Source organism: Apodemus sylvaticus, chromosome 1 (genome assembly GCF_947179515.1).
Source record: "Apodemus sylvaticus chromosome 1, mApoSyl1.1, whole genome shotgun sequence".
Taxonomy (NCBI): Eukaryota; Metazoa; Chordata; class Mammalia; order Rodentia; family Muridae; genus Apodemus; species Apodemus sylvaticus.
The window spans coordinates 106,500,677-106,518,279 of NC_067472.1; the positions used below are offsets into that span (position 1 = coordinate 106,500,677).

The 17,603-nt window shown below is 55.5% G+C and overlaps 1 protein-coding gene across 5 annotated transcripts in view; it reads right to left on the reverse strand.

The window, feature by feature from the left end:
* The window catches only part of Gdpd5 (glycerophosphodiester phosphodiesterase domain containing 5), a 78,528-nt gene that overhangs the window by 22,876 nt on the left and 38,049 nt on the right, over positions 1 to 17,603 (reverse strand). For all 5 annotated transcript variants that reach the window (XM_052157780.1, XM_052157778.1, XM_052157777.1 and 2 more), the window contains one exon: positions 12,581 to 12,757. In XM_052157780.1, the coding sequence (XP_052013740.1) occupies positions 12,581 to 12,697 (117 nt within the window). In that variant the 5' untranslated portion in view covers positions 12,698 to 12,757. The remainder of the gene's footprint in view (positions 1 to 12,580; positions 12,758 to 17,603) is intronic.

The window sequence follows — 17,603 nt, forward strand, 5'->3', positions numbered from 1 at the left end:
CCTAGGCCCGGTTGCTTTTAAGGTTTATTTTATGACTGCGCGTGCGTGCATGCGTGCACATGCAGCTGTGGAAGCCAGAGGCACTGGATCCATCTGAAGCTGAAGTTGTTATAAGTATCTTTGAGATGCCCGGTATGGATGCTAGGAATCAATCTCAGGTCCTCTGCAAGAGCAGTGTGTGCTCCCTATCACTTTGCCGACTCTCCTGTCAGCCAAGTAGGCTGTAAGGCAAGGCTGAGTATCGAACCCAGGGCTTTGTGCATGCCAGGCAGGCACTGTCAACCGAGGAACACCCCCAACCCTTTGCTCTCATGCCCTCTATCCTCATAGGCCCACACAGCAGGCACAGCTTACCACTTCTACCCCAGGCTACCGACAGAAACACTGGAGTCCCTAAGACCAGCCAGTCCCCCAGAGCCACAAGACTGGTCAGTAGGCGAGGACCAGTGAGTTCCCTGACTGGAAGAGGTGTCACCACCGCCTTCGCCCTGCGGTGCTGGGGCTTTGGAGCTGAGCTGCGGAGGATCACACTTTTTTTGGCTCCTGCTGAAGTGGGTGAACCCAGACATGCCACGCCACGCGGCTTCTGGGAGAATGGACCCAGAAGTCTGCGAATGCATCCGCCGCTGGCTAAGCCCCAGGTTTACCCCAGCTTCCGTCTCTCTGTCGACCTCAGCAGTGCGAACCGGGGCAGATCATCTTGCTAGGCCCGGAGAGGAGCTGCTGAGGTCGACAGGGATGATCTGCAGATGCGAAGAGAGGATTCAAATTAGCCAGCCCTGGAGTGCTGAGTCCCTCAACCCAGGATGGCCAGCCTGGCGGAAGGATAAAGAATTCCAATTAACCTCTTCCTGGGTCCTCACTGCTCAGTCCTCCCTTCTGTGTGACCCCTGACCCAGCTTCCTCTCTTCAACTGGGAAGGACCGCAGGCTTGGTGGTTACCCACGGTCCAGTTTCCTATGGGGTCGGGCCGCATGCCACCCCCTCTGGGAAGCATTCCTGGACTCAGTTCCACTCCCTCAGACCGATTGTGATCCTCAGCACCAATGCTTGTCTTCCCATCGACTCTGTGGCCCTCGATCATGTGGGATCTGTGAGTGTGATGAGGAAAGAGGGGGTCGGGGAGAAGAAACATTCCCCAGCCTCCCAGATCATTCCAGACTGCATGGGAATCTCACATCTCCATCTACCACTGGCAGGCTGGGCATCCCTGGGCGGTTCACTTAACCTCTCTGTGCTCTGTGTGTGTGTGTGAATAACATGCAATTAAAGCATTCACAGCACAGGGTTGAAATGACCGGCCCCTCGCCACCGTGCATAAGAGGTTCTCAACCTAGAAAAACCACGGCTCGGTGCACACTGACACCCTCCTGCCAGGGTGAGTCACCCAAGGTGGTGACCCATGTTTGAGTGAGTAGTTGCCACCACTCACAGTCATGTGCAGAGTCAGGCTGCTTGGCCTAACTCTGCTCTGCCTCTAAACAAGGATGTGACAGTGACAGTTCTCAAAAGCTCAGACCTGCTGCAGATTCCGGGGTGGGATAGCCTAGTCCACTGCAGCTTCTGGAGTGGGATAGCCTGGTCTACTGAAGATTCAGGGGTGGGATAGCCTGATCCACTGAAGGTTCAGGGATGGGATAGTGTCTCAGAGAAGTCTGCCTGTGTCTGGCCAACATGGGCATGGGCTAGCATAGCCTTAGACTAGGGAAGAGAGAGCCCTGGCCAGGACCAAGGCAGGACACTTGTCTTCCTGTGGGGACTGGCTCTCCGGCCTCTGTCCAGATGGCTGACATAGTAAGGCAGCAGAGTGAGTGGTCCTCAGCCCTCCTCCCCACATCCTGGCCCACACGGCTACAGGAGAGCCTGCACTCCCCATCCCCCACCAGGCCCAGGTCCAGCCCTTCTGAGGGTTTTACCTAATTGATCGCGGAGGACTTGTTTCTTGCAGTCTCCCTGGCAGGTCTCAGATCAGCATTAACACCTGGCTCCCACTCAGTACAGTGCACCCACCCCCACCTCCTCATCACGTTGTCTAACACAACTCCCGCTGGCCTCAGCTCCACGGCCTCCAGCGCATGCCCACAGCTGGGCCACCGGGGCAGAGGAGGCTCTGGTGGGGGGGAGCCTGATCCTACTGTGGCCCGTCCTAGGAAACAGTCTGGATGTGGAGAAGGCAGGGGATCTGCAACAGGTACAACACAGCCCTAGAACATCACTGTTTAGAGGCTAGGAGGCCAGGGTTGCATACAGGTGGCCCAGGCTGGGGCAGGGTCCTCGGGTCACTTGGCCATATCCTTCCGGGGTGCTAAGGCAGGGAAGGCACGCACGTGTGAGGGCTCGCAGGCTCTTGTCGGAAACCAGGAAGTAGGAGCCTCATTTTCAGAAGCTAGGGCTGGGGAGCCTAGTGATTAAGGCCCTTTAGAAGCTGGAGGTCATTCGGCCACGGGCAGCCAATGGCTGGGAACGGAGAGAGGCACATGGCTGTACCAAGAACAATCAGAGGAAAAAAGCTGAAAACCAGGGATTGGAAGAGAGAGGCCGGGGAAGGAAGGCGAGGAGCAGGAAGGCAGTGACCTTCCACTGACAGAGAGGTTCCCAGAGGCACGAATGGGCTTTGTCGGGGAGAATTACCAAGGAGAAATGCCTGGGCATGCTCTGCCCACTAGCGCGTGGGTCTGGCTAGGCTCTGAGATGCGCAGAGGGCTTGCTGCCTCGCCACCTCGGAGGCCACGGCAGTGGACCCTGAGGCCCTGGCCCTGTCTCTCCACATCAATAGGAATGTGCTGCAGCATGGGATGACTCAGGAGGGGAAGGACCACTGCACCACCTCTGGGTGAGCTATGGAGCCCTGCCATCGAGATGGTTACCATGCAGAGTAGATTATCAAGACAGTCATCTGGCAGATAGCAGTCAAGGGTTCGACATGGGCAAGCGGCGGTCAGAGGTCACCAAGTAGGGGAGCCCAGGAGTTCTGAGATGCCCCCTAAACCTGTCCTACCCCTCTGGGGCTCTGTATGGCAACCCCGGCTGAGGGTCTGTTCACCCTTCCCTTTCTGCAGGCCGTACCTCCAGGCCAAACCTCTGGCTAAGGTGTCCCCAGAGCATCCAACAGCCTCTCACCTCTGAACAGACTGTGCTGGCTCTTGGCACCCAGCAACCTGCCCTCCGACTGCATGCAGCACAGAGCTAGGAAGGGTGTCTGATCTCCAGCTCTGCAGGTTAGCCTGGGAGGTTCTGCCCACAGAGCCTGGAGTCCTCACCTATAGGATGGGCACGCTAAGCCTTACCTTGGAAAGGTGCCGTTGAGTCAGCTAAGCTGCTTCTAGCGGCCCACAGTAGGTGTAAGATAAAGGAAGGCTCGCTGACTAGGTCGTGTATTTCTTTGGGAGTGCTGTGTGACCTGGGTCTCCAGGGCCTACCTGCATGCTGCCAGGACACAAGGTGGCACTCTGATATGGTATGAGGAGCAAGGAAAGGATGGATCCCAGACCGAGACTGGAGGCGGCTGGGCTCAGACTAGTAGACTACTCTGAGGGTAGCAGACTAGCCCCAGGCCCAGGGGAGGGGCGCACTGAAGGAAAGAGACCATGTTTCCTTCTGAGCCCCGGCAGATGGGGTCAGAAGGGGTGGCCCCTTTATTGAGTGGTAGTTCTAATGATCACACAGTGGCAGGTAGCTTGAGGCCTGTGCTGGAGTCTGCCTCATGGGGGCGCTGGGGAAGGAGGCATCTGGGTTGGGAGAGAGCCCTGGCCTTGGTCAGGTGGTATCTCGCATCCCTGCTCCATGGGATGGAGGCTGATGGCGGATAACTGACAGAGGATCCCTAGGGCTCCAGCCCCACAGCCCTGCCTCATCTCCTCCCAATCTTGCCCTGGCCTTCCAAGAGCTGAGACCCTTTGGCAGTCAGGTCCACAGGGAGCTAATTTCACCAAAGGTCATGGTCCCTCCTCCCTACCTCTAGCTGATGAGCACCCTCTTGCCTGTGTCCTGTCCCTCCCACCTCCCACCTCCCACACCCACACCAGAGCACTCTCGCACCGAGACCATGCTCACAGAAAGAGCTCATTAGCAGCTGAGCTCTCATAGTCCCCAAGCCCAACTGGACACAGCAAGCATGGGCACCGGGTGGGGGAGCAGCCAGGCAGAAAGGAGCCTGCCTGGCTTCTGAACTCTATGATCTCTTATAGTGCTTGACAGGAGCTGCCGGCCCCACACGGGCAACATTGAAGACTCAGACTCATAGGCACTAAAGCCTAAGTTGTCTCGCTCCGCTCCTGCTTCCTGTGTACTGCCCCCCAGACCAGGGCAGGGTAGGAGGTCAGCTCAGGCAGCCCCAGGGAGAACCCCCAAAGCTCACCCTTTGTCTTAGACCCTCAGCCTGAGCAGCAGTTGGGCTCAGACACTCAGACACTCTGGGATTGAATCCTGGGATGGCCTTGGAGACACCCAACCTCTTTGCATGCTGGCTTCCTGCTCTTAAAATGAGGGCGGATGTGGTGTGTAACAGGGCAAGCAGGGCTCTCCTGCAGTGTGGCACCTGCCAGGCACGGGAGCTGTTCCCTCAGGCCCTGTCTCTCCTGCCTCCCTCCCTCCAGGGGAACGTAAACCTCCACTTAGATGGGAACCATGCAACCAGTCTAGCCAAAGGGGTCAAATATTACTTGGGTCAAATGGAGAGAGGGAGAGAGAGAGAGAGAGAGAGAGAGAGAGAGATCACAGCTGGGCTCTAATTCCAGCCCTTCTACCCACCGGCTGGGTGGCTGCGGGCCAGGCATTCAGCACCCCAACCCTCAGCTTCCTCCCTTTTCAGAGAGATGACATCATCACCAGCTCACAGGAAAGCTGCCAGGCCCCAGCCATTACACATGTAAGCTGTAAGTCGCCAGATCCACCATGGTTCCTATAATTACCATGCGCGTCTGACAGCCCTTTAATTACGTGAAGACAGCGATGAAGTCTTCACCCTCCCGAGCTCTACACCGAGCCTCCCTCTGGCTGCTGAGGACAGCAAGCCCATCGCTGCCACCTGGCCCATGGTGGGCACCCACAGGCGGCCAGACAAAGAGATGAGGCCCGGCTCGGCAGGCTTTGGACTGTGGGCCCCAGGAGCAGGCGGAAGGGCTGGAGGCTGACCATGACAAGAGCCTGGCCTGCCCCTGCCTCACACACAGGCTCAACCTTCACACTGGGAGACAGAGGCCTGGAAGGACATTTGTTTCAGAGCACTGGGGAATATAGCTCTCTACCTCCTTCTCCCACAGTTCCGCATGGGACTGCCTCAGTTGCTGAGGCTCAGACAGGGAAAGTGGCAGGCCTACGTCACAAAGAACAAACACCACTGGTCAGCCAGAACTGGCCACCAGGCCTGGGTCCTCTGTGGTCCTCGACTGTCTCAAGAAAGCAAGGGCTGGAATGTGGAATTATCCTTGTCTGGCCACAGAAGAAGCAGGTGAAAAGAACTTTGGATCTCACCATCTCCCCCCATTCACTAAAGAAATGGAGATACTGAGAACCAAGTAAAGGGTGGCCCAGAAGCAGGGCCGTGGGGCCAGGTCACCGGCAAGGGACTGTAGAACACAGATAATGAGGCACGCGGGGTTGGGACACATGGACACCCGCTCTGCAAAACTTCCTACCTCACACCCCACCCCAAGCCCCACCCTCGCCACAGCTCTCTTCCTGTCACTCCTCTGCTGAGCCCTTCCCTGTGGAGACCCAGCAGTCTGCAGCAGTGACCAGGCGACAGCAGATGGGACACTCGGGTCCTGGGCAGGCAAGAGAGCAAGAACTCCCTAAAAGCAGAGGACAGGGCTTTACTATCTGCTACGGGAGAAGGACACAGAGGGCTTCCTGGAGGAGGAGGACTGGGGAGCCTCCACCTTGGCAGGAAGGAGCAGAGGGTGCAGACATGGAGCGGTCAGGTCAGGTCAGCTCAGGGAAATGGCATTTCCTCTTAACGGCCATTTTTTAAATTAAAAAAAAAAATATTCCTGGTCAGAGGTGATGCACGCCGTTAATCCCAGCACTCGGGAGGCAGAGGCAGAAGCAGGAGGCTCTCTGAATTCTAGGATAGCCAAGGTTATACAGAGAAATCCCATCTCATAAAACCAACATGCACGCACGCACGCACGCACGCACGCACACACATGCGCAGTTGCCGTGGTGCATACTTGGAAGGCAGAGGATAATTCTGGCAGTCGGCTCTGTCCTTCCACTGTCGCTTGCAGACTTGGACTCAAGGTTGCCAGGCTTGGATGACAAGTGCCTGTACCTGTTGGGTATCTCATCCACCTCCTCTTGTTTTTTTTTAAGCTAAGGATGATTCTGAACTCCCGATCCTCCTGACTCTACCTCCCACGTGCTGGAATTACATGGTGTTAGAAGTGTGAACATCAAATTCACCAAGGCTGGCACATGCCAGGCAAGCAGTCTACCTACGGAGTTACACCCCAGACCCCCAATTTAAATTTTCACAGAGTCAGGTCTACCCCCTTTAACTTGCTTCAGAGCCGCCTCTGTGCTTTAGGAAGCAGCTGAGCACAGACACTACACTTAAGTCGTGGTTCCAGAGGCTGCACAGCCTCACCTTCAGCTCTGAGGCCCGCCTGCCCACCGTGGACGGTGGTACCCAAGAGGGTCTCCAGAGCCCGCTAGAGCACAAAGCCTCCAGCGTCTTTCCATTTACATCTTTCCAAACTTCCTGGCTTTCTCAACAATTTTCTCCATGCTTTCTGAATAGAAGAAACATTTAAGAATAGGGAAAGCACATTTCAGACTATCTGGAATCTATTCTGGTGTGTGTGACTCGGCCTTGAGCAGACTTTCCTTCTGCTTAGCTGCCGCCAATGCCTCCTGTGCTTCAGCTCTGCTGCTGCTTGGGGGTCCCGGAGCTATGTGCATCTCAGCATCCAGTGACACTCCTGTCCCATGCTCAACTCCAAATGAGGGATGGAGGGAGTGTGGGCTGGGAAGAGGGCAGGAGTTCCTGGGAGGCAGAGACCGGCATGCCCTGGCAGGCTTAGGCTGGCTCTGGCCCAGGAGATTTGGGGGAGGGGCAGCCGGGCAGGGCTAGGATAGATGGCCGCATTAGGCCAGGTTGGGAGGGGATTATTAGAACCCCACTGCCAGCCAGTTCCTGGCAGCCTAAGCGGCTGGATTTATTTCTCCAGGCTACAGAAGGCTGGGCAATTAGGCCTCTGTCTGTCCTTGCTTCTGCCAGGGCGCCCTCAGAGCAGCTCATTAGGCGGGAGGAAGGGATCGGGCCCAGCTTGCAACTCCTCTTTTCTCCTAGCACCCCTCAGGCACAGGAGAGCTGGGTGACTCTGGGAATGACCCACTGAGCACCCCTCAGGCCCATGCTGGAATACTTCACACACCCTCCCTAAGGGATGGTCCAGCCTCTACCTACTCAGGCCCAGAGGAGATGAAGGATCCAGGTCCTCTCCTGGTCTCTTCCTCACTCCACTGCACTGTAGAAGCAAAGGATGAGGCCCAGAGGACCATTCCTAATCCTCCAGGGTCTGTCCCTGCGGCCACCGAAAGGCGAATGCCGTCATGGGACGTGTGAAGGAAGGGTTAGAGCAGGGTCTCTTCTTACATGGACAGGAGGCACAGGGTACCTGCCACCTAACTCCACATATAACTGGCAAGCAAGCTGAGGCTGAGGGCCCTGGGGCTTGCCTGAGGGCCTGGGCAGTATCAGAAGGAAGGGCAGAGTCAGAGATGCAGATACCTGGCCAGGACTGGCCGTTTGCGCGTAGCTGGATCTAACCACATCCTGGAATCTGCTTGAAGGGGCTTCATCACCAAACAGAAACCCATCCAAGCCTCAAACCACAGGCTGCCAGGACAGGAAACTGGGAAAGTCCCCTTCTTGTCCACCTGTAGAACAAGCCAATCTCAGCTTCAAGGGTGGCCTGGGAAGACCCGAGGGTTGAGTCAGCACACTTCCCCGCCAACCACAGCCGGAACCCCCAGAGGCAGCCCGGAACACAGCAGGCCCTTTATCTCATAGGTGCATATGCCTTCTCTACAGCCCAACACTCAAGGGTTTAGAGGCTCCACCCCAACAGCAGTCAGCAAGATGCCAGGCTCATCCCCAAGGCAACTTCCTCAGTCACTGTCCACCATCCAAGCCACTGTCCGCCCTGCAGTCCTCTTAGCACACCTTGCCAACCCTGATCCACATGGCTAGCACGGGGCCAAAGGGTTGTGGTTATGAGAGGTACAGGACGGGGGACAGAGAGCAACGCCTTGGTTTGGTGGAAAGATCTGACTTAAGTGAAGGGAGGGGGTGGGGTTGGCCAGTGGGAGCCACACCTCCTTGGTGAGAGGACGAGGTGCCCAGCAGCTTGGCATGGTCGGCATGACTTGTGCGGAAGGAGAGAGGCAGTAGACACTCATGGTGAGAGAAGCTGCCATCCACCCCAGGAGGGAGGCCCCTGGGGCTGAGGACACTGACCTGTCTGTCCATTCCCAAAGCCTGTCTCTCATGACCTTACAGCACAGTCTGCCATCTCGAGAGTGGCCTCCAGCTTCCCAGACTATGGCAGAGGGTGGGGGGCTTGGGGGGGATGGAGGAGGTGGGGGAGACACTCTTTCCAAGGCTCTGCCCAGGTCAGCCTGTGACTGGACCTTCTAGGTGTCTATGACATCCCTCCTCTGACCCATACCTTTGCACCTGTGCATGTGTGCACGAGCACACATGTGTGCACGCACAGCCCCTTCCCAAACTCTTCTGCCTTTTGTCTCAAGGTCTGTTGGGAGGGGTACTCTGCAATTTAACACCTGGGGACTTTGGCCCAAGGCTAAGGCCTGGGCTGCCCAGTACAGCTGCAGGCCCAGGCCTCCCGGGTGACCTATTTTCTCTTCCCTAGATGAGGTGCAATGATCTTCAGCTCCCAAATACAAGTCAGGAGCAACAGGCACCCTGTCCCATACACTTACCACCCACTCCCAGCATTCCCTGGACCCGGCTTTGATTTCCCGTGGTGCCTATTCATAACTGTCCCCTGACCCTTACCAGCCTGGGCTCTCTTTCAAGGGAGGAGAGAACCAGGCCAGACACAGCTGTGATTTATGAGCCGGTACTAGAATAGGTTTGTTGATTGAATACATACATAAATGCCTCACACACTGGAGCTGGAAGGGAAGAAGATACAGGCTGGGGTGTGATTGGGGGAGGGGAGTGCACACGGAGCCAATGGCCCCTTAGTGTGAACCAATCGCTCCTTTTGGAGCCCCATTTACAAGCTACAAGGGATCAATTAAGGTCCCAACAAGCTTTTAAGAAGCAAGTGTAGCACGGACAGACGTGCAAGACAGCTGATTATCATACTCTGCTTGTTGGTGTCTAGCTGGGAAGTTCCTCCAGGCCTCTGACCTAAATCCCTCTCAGTATGGAAGTTGGTTTTGACATTCCTGCCTTCAGGGGACCCAGGGACTTGGGGGAGGGGAGGTTGCCAGAGGTGGGAGGGCCAGGGACAAGCAGAGCAGTACTGTGTCACTGAGTCCTTAATTGGCAGTATTAAAGTAATGACTCGCAAACAACAGCCAATTAATTATCCCCAGTTATAAAAAGCTCTGCTTCCCTTCCCTGTCGGGTGAGACTCCCTCAGCCTTGCTGCTCCACACCCTCAGCCAGGGGCAGGGGAGGCCAGTCCATCTCCGAGCTTCCTGCTTCCACATGCTGTGCCCTGTGAACAAAGGCTTTGGGAGTGGTACCGAGGCAGCTGTGGGTGGGCGGAGAGCGGCCTTCCTGAAGGGCTTCTTTTCTGAGCTCTGTGATCTCGCTCATCCCCGGGGCCTGCTTGGAAGCTAGTCTGGCCACAGGGGATCCCAACCTTGCATAAGAGAACAGCCCTGCCTCGCCCCGGACCCCCGCTCCTTAGTCACAACTCTCTGACCCATTCTCCTCGAGCTCCACGTCCATGCTCCAAGGCCAGCCATCTTGCTGCAGCCCCCAGCCCCAGCACCTGTGGCTGCAGACCTGTCCTGACCTTCCACACAGCTGCTCTATGTCTGAATGTCTCTGTCTGTGAAATGGGTGCACAATCAAATGTGGCCAGCGGAGGTGTTGGAACAATTAACCAGGCATTGTTTGTTAATCATTTGCTCCCTGCATACAGTGGTGCTCAATAGTGTTAACTCTTATCACAACTTTCTGCCTTATTTCCTAGCTCATGAGAGGGGCACGGCTTATCCACTCACTGCCTCCCATTGCACAGGTGAGATGCGGAGTTGGGGGGAACCCTTACAGAGCACCCCCTCCTGATTTAGCAGTAGCCTCTACTTGCCTGGCAGATTGTGCCTGTAGCCCTAGTTAGGCACCAGCGACTTTTTGCTTGTTTTGAGGCCAGGCCTCATGTAACTCAGGCTAGCTGGGACTCTCTAAGTGGTTGAGGATGACCTTGAACTTCTGATCCTCCTGCTTCTACTCCGGAGCAGTGGGGTTACACACACAAGCTGTGGAACCCCCGGGCCTGGTTTACCCAGTGCTGGGAGGCAGACCCAGGGCAAGCACCCTACCCACTGAACACCATGCTTAACCTGCGCGGCTGACCACAGACCTCTGCGCCCTTTACTGTGCCTGGCGAGAGTGCCCAGTACAGCCTCATCACCATTGCTGCCGTCTGTGGCGGGGGTGGGGGGATCGGGAGAGAGGAGGGAGGAACTCAACATCAGCTGACTTTGGGGTCCCCTGAGGTGAGCTCAGCCATCTGCAGACAGAACAGACTGAAGTCTCTGCCACTCCTTCAGTCTCCGTTCCATACCCAGCACCCCAGACTCTGGTATCCCCACAGCTTGAACCACCAAGGCTCCTAGTCATTGCCTCGGTGTACCTTCTCCACCCCTCAGCTCAACACAGTCAAGCCCCTTCCCTTCCCTTCCTGACTCGGGGCCTAGGAAGGCAGCCTGGCTCGTGGCCTTTCCATTAGGAGCTTGGTCCTCCCCCGACTGCTTTCTGTCCGCAGCACTGCTCGTTACCATTGGATGATCTTGCTCAAGCCCTGGCTTCTGCTTCTCCAAGACCCTTGGGGTCACTGCGTGCAACAGGAGTGGAGCCGGTCACCACAGCACTGACCCGCAGAGCAGATAGGGTACCAGCCAGAGGGAGGTCAGGTCAAAGAGGCCCGCTGCCTGCCCCAGGCCTGAGTGGCGTGGACTGTTCTGGAACAAAGCGGATGGCCCATAACGCTGACATCACTGATCTGATCCCTTCCCACTCAGTGCTGTAGCAACTGAGGCTGACAGCTGGAACGACCTGTCCTAATGTCCTCTCAGAGGTGGCACCATGCTGATCACCCAACAACCCTGTCTCACATGTTGGCCCGCGAGACGGTATGTGACTGCCTCTCCCTCGCAGGCGCACAGCTTACAGCCACTGGCTGCTAGCAGAAGAGGCATCCATGACCCTTCATCCGTCAGCTCTGGTCTGTGTCTCTCTCTGGCAGACAAATCCCGTCTACCCAAGAGAGAACGGCCACACCACATCATATAGTGCCCAGGGTACCAGGCCATGCTGTGGCTACCGGGGAAGGAGGTGGGCTCCATCCCGGCACTGCCAGGCTACGGTGGCCTCAGCCATGTCCCCTCCTCTTCCTCTTCCTCACCTTTGCTTTGTTTATCCATGTTTCCTCCTCTGTGCTGGGAGTGGAGGCACGGTAAGGAATCTGCTCTGGATTCACTCTGATAGGCCATGCTTCTCATGGGGGTCGTAGCCTAGGCTCCTGACTCCCTCTTGCACTTACCCCATGGTGGGGGGGGGAGCCAACAGGTAGGCAAGAACCCCGCCCTCCCCAGGCCTGCCAGAGCCTACCTCAGCTCAGCCACCTGTAATCCTTGACCCTACAGCCTGCTTGGGGCTGGCGAATTCAGAGGCTAGCTTCTTTGTTCAGACAAGCAGGAGGGAGGAGAAAAGCTGTTCTCCAGGCAGCAAAGCTTTTAGATAAACACCACAGAGGAATTGGGTTCCTTCAGAGAAGAAACCAGATCCACTGGCTGATAGTGCCCGGGGGACAGGAGTGCAGTTCTGGTCTGGCCGGGAAGCCAGCACTAAGGCCTCTTTATCCAGCTTAGCACCTGCTGTCGGCCCTGGCAAGCGGCAGCTCAGGTGACTGGGCCCCAGTCCCAGGCAATGGCCCCATCAGCGCCCAGGCTCCAGGATGGCCAGGCCCCACCCCCTCTCCCTCCTCCCTCCTGACATCCCTACCTAGCCCTGTGGGAACTGTAAACTTTTTCTTGAGGTGACCCCTCTTAGATCAACACACACACACACACACACACACACACACACTCCTTCCTTCTCAGGCCCCTGGAATGGCTGTCCCCACCACTACCGGAAGACAGTTAATAACTATCTATATCCACATAGACAAGGCCCTTCCTATCCATTCCACCTGGCCAGGAGCCTCAGGAATCATTATGGCCCAATTTTTCTGAGGGAGAAACTGAACCCTGGAAGGGTAATGAGCCTGCCCAGAACAGCACAGAGGCAGGCGGCCAGGCCCTGATTTTCCTCAGCTCCTGGGCCCATCACTGGGCTTTGGGAGACCTCTGACTCCATCCACGGGAAGCTCACCGGCGTGGTGTCATCGTGCGAGCGTTGGTAGCGCTTCCAGCGGCAGCCATAGATGCCCGTGAGGCATGAGAGGCACAGTTGGGGCTCGTAGTACTGCAGGGGCTGGTGTCTCACCATGCTCGTGCCCGCGGCCCTGGTGGCTGGCCCTCAAGCGCCCATGGAGGCCCCTGGCTGGTGCTGTATGTAGGAGAAAGCACAGGTTGTAAGTCAGGGCAAGAGTGAGGCATGAGTCCTGCAGAAGTCACCCCAACCTAGGTCAGGGAGGTTATCATCTCTGGAAGCCCTTCTGGAAGTCCTAGGTCCCTGGGACGTGTCCCCGGGATTCATCCCCTTTGGTCTCACTGATGTCTTCAGCAGTTGCTACTCTTACCTAGTATGGTTCTGTTTTCACTTCCATTGGAGACCTGCATGGGCCCTCTTTCCTTCTCTCTCAGCTCGCATTTAACCCAGGCTAGCCCTGGACTTTTGATATTCCTACCCCAACCTCGCCATCAACCTGGGGTTGATGACATGCACCATCACACCGGGTTTGTGAGACTTTCCCAGATGGCCTCCTGCAGACCTGGGGCCCCTCCCCCGCTCCCCAAGCCCCCTCCCCTCTTCTCAGCTTTATTCTCTCAGCCGCATTGTTAAATATGATGTATCTGCGTGTTTTGTTTGTCTGCCCACCCCACTGTAAGTTCCACGAAGGCAGGGAGTTTTGTCTTTTTAATCCTCTGCTGTCTCCCCCGGAACTGGAACAGAGCCCAGCAATAGCAGACTTTCAAAATAAATATTCTACAAAATCTATTACCATAAACACGGACCGGCATGGAGGGATTGAGATATGGCTGGCACTGGGAAGGGCCACCACACGTTCACGCTTCCCGAAAGTGGCAGGCACCGTGTCCTAAAGCCATCTGACATTTGAACAAAGAGCGCTTGGTGGGTTAGCACACCACACCATTCAACATAACGGGAACTGTAGAGACCTAGGACAGTGAGGGCCACCTTGAGGGTTGAATTGATCATCCCAAGCACTGCTTGTCAGTCTGAACCCCACTCTGCTCCACCAGGACTCGGCCTCCCAGGCTGGTGCTGGTCAGATGTGACCAGGAGACCCTGGCATCACTCCGTGTCTTCAGCCCGCTCTATGGATGTCACCAGTATGGTGATTCCAGTGTGTGGGTGAGGAGCCTGCCCTGCTCTGTTGCCTCTGAGACTCAAGGCCGTAAGTCCCCACCAGATCCTCAGATGATGGGACCCGAACTCATGCTTCCCTTGCCCCATGCCACCAGCGTCTGAGGCAAGGAAATGGTGTCCCCCTTTTTATCAAAACACCACTTCGCATCTGTAAAATTCACCCTGGCACAGCACACTCTGTGGTGTTCAGTGTGCATATCTTTAGTGTATTCGAGAAGCTATGCTTTGCCGCTAACCACGACCACCCAACACCACAGCATTTCTGCCATGCCAGCGACTACCCCAAAGCCCACCAGCAATGGCACCCTCATGCCCCCTCACCCACCCATCAGGTTTGGCAGCTACCATGCCACTTTCTGAGACTATCGACTTAGCAGTGCTAGAGATTCCCCATCTTGGAATCCATGGCCTTTTGAACAATGCTGCTTTTATTTAGCAAAATGTCTCCAAAGTTTATCTTTGTCATAGCACACATCAAAGGCCATTTTCTTCTTTCCTGAGACAAGGCCTCATATAGCCCAGGCCGCTCTAGGACTTAATCAGTCTCCTAGGCTGGCTCTGGACTCCTGACCAGTCTCTCAAGTGCTGGGATTACAGGCATGAGCCACCGTTCCCAGCTGCCTTTTTTAATATAAAGGTAAACAATACTCAATTCTATGGCTGTTTTCCAGCCTGTCCACCACACACAGGTTGTAGGACAGTCTAGATTACTACCAGTGTCTGCTTGTTTTTGTGTGGACATGTATTTTCATTTCCTTTGGACACAAACTTTGAGGATAGATTTGTAGATACAGTAATTCTTATGACTGAATCTTGGTACTTACTTGAAATAAATACTAAACTTATTTTTCCAAAGTGGCATTCTCTTTTACATTCCCAATGCATTGTCTTCACCCTCCCCATTTTATACATTAGAAATCTCAGGTTCAGAATGACCCAATCCCTCTTAAAGGTCACAAAGCAAAGCTAAAAATCACCCCCAGGCAGCCCCCAGAATAAGCCCCAGGGGGTCTTATTCTAACCCACAGCTTGGCAACTGTAGCCACTGGTTTGCCAAATCTGACCTGTTTCCCACTTTCTTTTTTCTTTCTTTCTTTTTTTTTTTTTTACAGCTTGAAATCTAAGAATGTTTTTTACATTTTTAAACCTCTGGGGGAATGAACTTAAAACAAGAATATCTTGTGACACATAAAAATTCTATTAAAGTCAAATCCCAGCATCCACAAATAAAGCTTTATTGAACACAGTCACACTTGGCCTCTCTGCACGAACAGTTCGTGGTTGCTTTAACTAGATCTGTCGGCCAAGTGGGCCGCTACAGGGCCATATGGCTCGCACAGTTCAAAATACTTCTGCCTGGCTCCTAGAGGGAGGGGGTGTGTGCAGATTCCCTCTGCTGCCTGACTGCCTCTGCTGCCCCCAAGCTGGGGTCTGAGTGAGGCCATGATGGAGGGAGATGGGGTGGCAGGGGTACTTAGTCAGGGACGGGAGGACTCGGGGCTACTTCCTAGAGGCAGTGCATGACTGACTCCTCAGAGGCCAGGCTCTAAGTGCAGGTGTCTGAGGGTTTCTGCTGCTCTGATAAGACGCTATGACCAAGGGCAGCTTGGGGAAGAAAGGACTTATTCCAACTTCCAACTCCTGGGTCACACTCCATCATCAAAGGAAGTCAGGGCCGAAATAACTAACCCAAGAGGGAATGATCAGGGCAGTCACAGTCAAACCAAAGCAAAACCAAACTCTAACAATGTAAATAACTCAGTGCCCAGTGTCCGGGTACTGCTCCCTCTCCTCTGGGCACTAACGGGCCACCTGTCCAAGTCTGACACCCACAGTGCACATGGCTTGTCTCCCAGGCTCAGCCTAGTTTTATTCCACAACTGCTGTTGCCCTTGGTGGTAATCCCATGATCCCAGCTTCTCCAAAATTCTGGGGATGCCAATGTAACTAGGCTGCATCTTCACTAGTAACCTCTCCTGAACTCTCTTCCTGGTCACTCAACCTGCTAAATGGTACCCAACCTCAACTGTTCTCTATGGCCCCAAATCCCGGGGCTTTGACTATGACTGAGGCTGTACCTTCACTGATGGCCTCTCTCCAGGGACTCCAGACCTGCCACCCAGTGCCAAGCCCCAGCTGCTCTCCATGACTCCTTCACACCTTCAAAACCTGTACCACCTGAAGGCTTTTACCCAAGTTCACCTCCCAATACAAAGCACAGGCTGGCCCCCACATACACACGTCCTCGTGCTCAGTTTCCCAGAGATGGTGGAAGTGAAAGCCAGAGCCAGGAAGGCAGAGCTCCTCCACGCAGTTCCCAACATCCTGGTCCCCACTCTCACATCAGCCACCACATCTGCCCTGCCTCTCAGCAGGGAGGAGGCAACTACAGTGAAGAAAGAAGCCCTGGCCATTGACCTACTCCGAGGCAGGGCCATTTTAGGCTCTTCTCTGGGCTTCAGTCTCTGGATATGCAACAGAGGGCAGAGGCTTTGCTTTGGAGATTACGGGCAGGCTCCATGGACTGCTAGGCTGGGGGCGGGGCGGGGCACCTCTTTGCAAAGCCCAGCAAGTGGATCCGGGAGCATGGCCAGGATTCCCTGCCCCTTGCCTGCCGGCTTCCCAGTCTCCTCACTCTGAGCTACACAAGAAAAGAAATGAGAGCTCTGTCTGAAAAGACAGCGGGGAAGGCGGTGTCTCACCTGGATCTGGGACTCAGTGATTCTACATTTGGGCTTCTCCCTGGCTTCAGGTAAATGTTTATCCTGTCCATGACTGGAAGATTCCTTCTGTTCCCTCCGTGTGATCCCAACAGGGATCATCTCATCCTCACCCAGTTTCAGTAACCAGGTGCCCTAAGCCTGTGACCAAGGCCCCCTTGTCTCTGCCTATGATGACAGCCAGTGGCTCCTGCCTTGCTGCAGGGGCAAACTCCCAGGCCCTGCCAACCCAGCTCTGCTTCTCAGGCTTTCTTCTAGCCATGTTCCCACCACCTAGCCTGGTCTCCCTCCCTAACCTCCCTGCTGTCAGCTAGCCTGGGCTCAAACCCCCACTAATGCTAGGGTACACTTTCACTAGCCCCCTGACCAGGACCTGCCCTGCCAATCCAGCCTGTCCTCTGTCCCGTCTGGTTTACTCCTTCTAACCCTGGTGGTCCCAGAGAGCTTCCCCTGAACCCTGGCTCAGTTAGAGGTCCTGGTTCAGCCTACAGGTCCTGCCAGTCTCTCTTGGACCATTTTGCTATGTGTGCACTGCTGACATGTGTGTCTCCCCTGTGTGGCAACTGACTGTCCCCTTATCCCTCCATCTCCCTAGAGACCAGCACAGAGCAGTGAGAAGAGAATGTTCCAGAAGCTTGCTGGACAGAGGAGAATCCAGTTCTGCTCACAGAGTCAGAAACTGGGCAGCTGACACTTGGCTCAGCTCTCACAGGCAACGTCTTTCTACCTGTCCCTCTTCCTCAGTCTCCTATGACTGTCCACACCAAGTGCCTGAGGAATGCCCTGCCAAGAGCCTCTCGCCAATTCCGGAACAAGAGACTTCTCCCCAGCCCAAAGCCCTGCGTTGCCTCAACACCTGATCCAACTTCTATGGCCTCCTGGTCTCACAGCCATGCCTGCATGGAGAAAGTACCTGCTATGGAGCCCCAGCAGGAGGGTGGGTCTGTGGGATACATGCCCACCTCCCGGAAGGTGCCTGACATGTCCCACTCCTCCTCCTCCCCTCTGGGACGACTAGCTGTCAAGCCAACCAGGCCTCAACCGTGATGGCCAATCTCTTCTCTGAGATGTGAGGGCCTGGGTCTTTGTGTGGTCTCCCTCAGTGGACTTGCTACAGACTT